We start from the raw sequence: 2,032 nt of genomic DNA on the forward strand, positions 1-2,032 counted from the left end.
AGAAATTTATCTCTCACAGTCCTAGAGGCTGAAAGTCCAAGATTAGGGTGCTAGCATGATAGAGTTCTGCTGACAGCCTTCTTCCTCACTGTGTCCTCACATGGGACAAAAAGAGAAAAAAAGAAGGTTCTCTCTTGTGTGTCTTCTCATAAAGGCACTAATCCCATCATGACAGCCCCATCTTCATGACCTCATCAAAACCCAATTATCTCCCAAATACCATCACAGGGTTTTAAAATATGAACTTGGGGAACTTTCCAGAATGCTCGCTGAGACACGGAGGAGCGGCGGCTACCCGAGCTGCGCCCAGCAACGGGCTCCCTCCCACTCCCCCACATCGGCCTCAGCCCTCTCACCGGCTGTAGAAAATGGTGAAAGAAACCACTTACTATGATGTTTTGGGGGTCAAACCCAATGCCACCCAAGAAGAACTGAAAAAGGCCTACAGGAAACTGGCCTTGAAGTACCACCCTGATAAGAATCCAAATGAAGGAGAGAAGTTTAAACAGATTTCTCAAGCTTATGAAGTACTCTCTGATGCAAAGAAAAGGGAATTATATGACAAAGGAGGTGAACAGGCAATTAAAGAAGGTGGAGCTGGTGGTGGTTTTGGCTCCCCCATGGACATCTTTGATATGTTTTTTGGAGGAGGAGGAAGAATGCAGAGAGAAAAGAGAGGTAAAAATGTTGTGCATCAGCTCTCAGTAACCTTAGAAGATTTATATAATGGTGCAACAAGAAAATTAGCTCTGCAAAAGAATGTGATTTGTGATAAATGTGAAGGCCGAGGTGGTAAGAAGGGAGCAGTTGAGTGTTGTCCCAATTGCCGAGGTACTGGAATGCAAATAAGAATTCATCAGATAGGACCTGGAATGGTTCAGCAAATTCAGTCTGTGTGCATGGAGTGCCAGGGCCATGGGGAATGGATCAGTCCTAAAGATAGATGTAAAAGCTGCAATGGAAGGAAAATAGTTCGAGAGAAGAAGATTCTAGAAGTTCATATTGACAAAGGCATGAAAGATGGCCAGAAGATAACTTTCCATGGTGAAGGAGACCAAGAACCAGGACTGGAACCAGGAGATATTATCATTGTTTTAGATCAGAAGGACCATGCTGTTTTTACTCGGCGAGGAGAAGACCTTTTCATGTGCATGGACATATAGCTGGTTGAAGCACTGTGCGGTTTTCAAAAGCCAATATCTACTCTTGACAACCGAACCATTGTCATCACCTCTCATCCAGGTCAAATTGTCAAGCATGGAGATATCAAGTGTGTGCTAAATGAAGGCATGCCAATTTATCGTAGACCATATGAGAAGGGTCACCTCATCATCGAATTTAAGGTAAACTTTCCTGAGAATGGCTTTCTGTCTCCTGATAAACTCTCTTTGCTGGAAAAACTCCTACCTGAGAGGAAGGAAGTAGAAGAGACTGATGAAATGGACCAGGTAGAACTGGTGGACTTTGATCCAAATCAGGAAAGATGGCGCCGTTACAATGGGGAAGCATATGAGGATGATGAACATCATCCCAGGGGTGGTGTTCAGTGTCAGACCTCTTAATGGGGCCAGTGAATAACACTGCTGGCATTTTATGTGCAGTAGTGAATGAGTGAAGGACTATAATCATAGCTCACTACTTGCTATTGTTTTTGTTTTAATATTCAACTATAGTAGTGTTTTAAAAGTTAAATGAAGAATAAACTCAAATATAAAAGCTCTGACTTTGCCCTGTATGTATGATGACTTCAGTGTGGAAGATAAGTTTCGTATTTGTAAAAACTGCTTTCAAAAAAAATCTCCCCTAGCATTTGTTAGGCCATACCTTGTAATTAATTTCAGTTCTATGTATATGAAACAGCTCAGACTGAAATGCTAGGTGTATGTATTGACTTCAGTGTATGACCCTTAATTGTTAAGCTATGAAGTTAAAACTTGTATTTAATTGGCAATCAGACAAAGAATTTGTAGAGAAGTATTGGTCTATAGTTATGTTAAGTGGGATTCATTGTGATGCCTCTGCATTTATTGCC

At 41.6% G+C, this 2,032-nt stretch overlaps 1 protein-coding gene across 1 annotated transcript; it reads left to right on the plus strand.

The window, feature by feature from the left end:
• Positions 1 to 283: 283 nt before the first annotated feature.
• Positions 284 to 1,725, plus strand: LOC308342434 (dnaJ homolog subfamily A member 1-like). Its single transcript, XM_080802868.1, has one exon. It carries the CDS (start codon positions 369 to 371, stop codon positions 1,161 to 1,163), a length of 795 nt encoding a protein of 264 aa, XP_080658994.1. The 5' UTR covers positions 284 to 368; the 3' UTR covers positions 1,164 to 1,725.
• Positions 1,726 to 2,032: the final 307 nt, after the last annotated feature.

This window comes from Martes martes (assembly GCF_963455335.1).
Source record: "Martes martes genome assembly, chromosome: 4".
Classification (NCBI taxonomy): domain Eukaryota; kingdom Metazoa; phylum Chordata; class Mammalia; order Carnivora; family Mustelidae; genus Martes; species Martes martes.

What these genes read in the sequence shown, in the direction of transcription:
- LOC308342434 (XM_080802868.1), top strand. Translation starts at nt 369, where the DNA reads ATGGTGAAAGAAACCACTTACTATGATGTTTTGGGGGTCAAACCCAAT.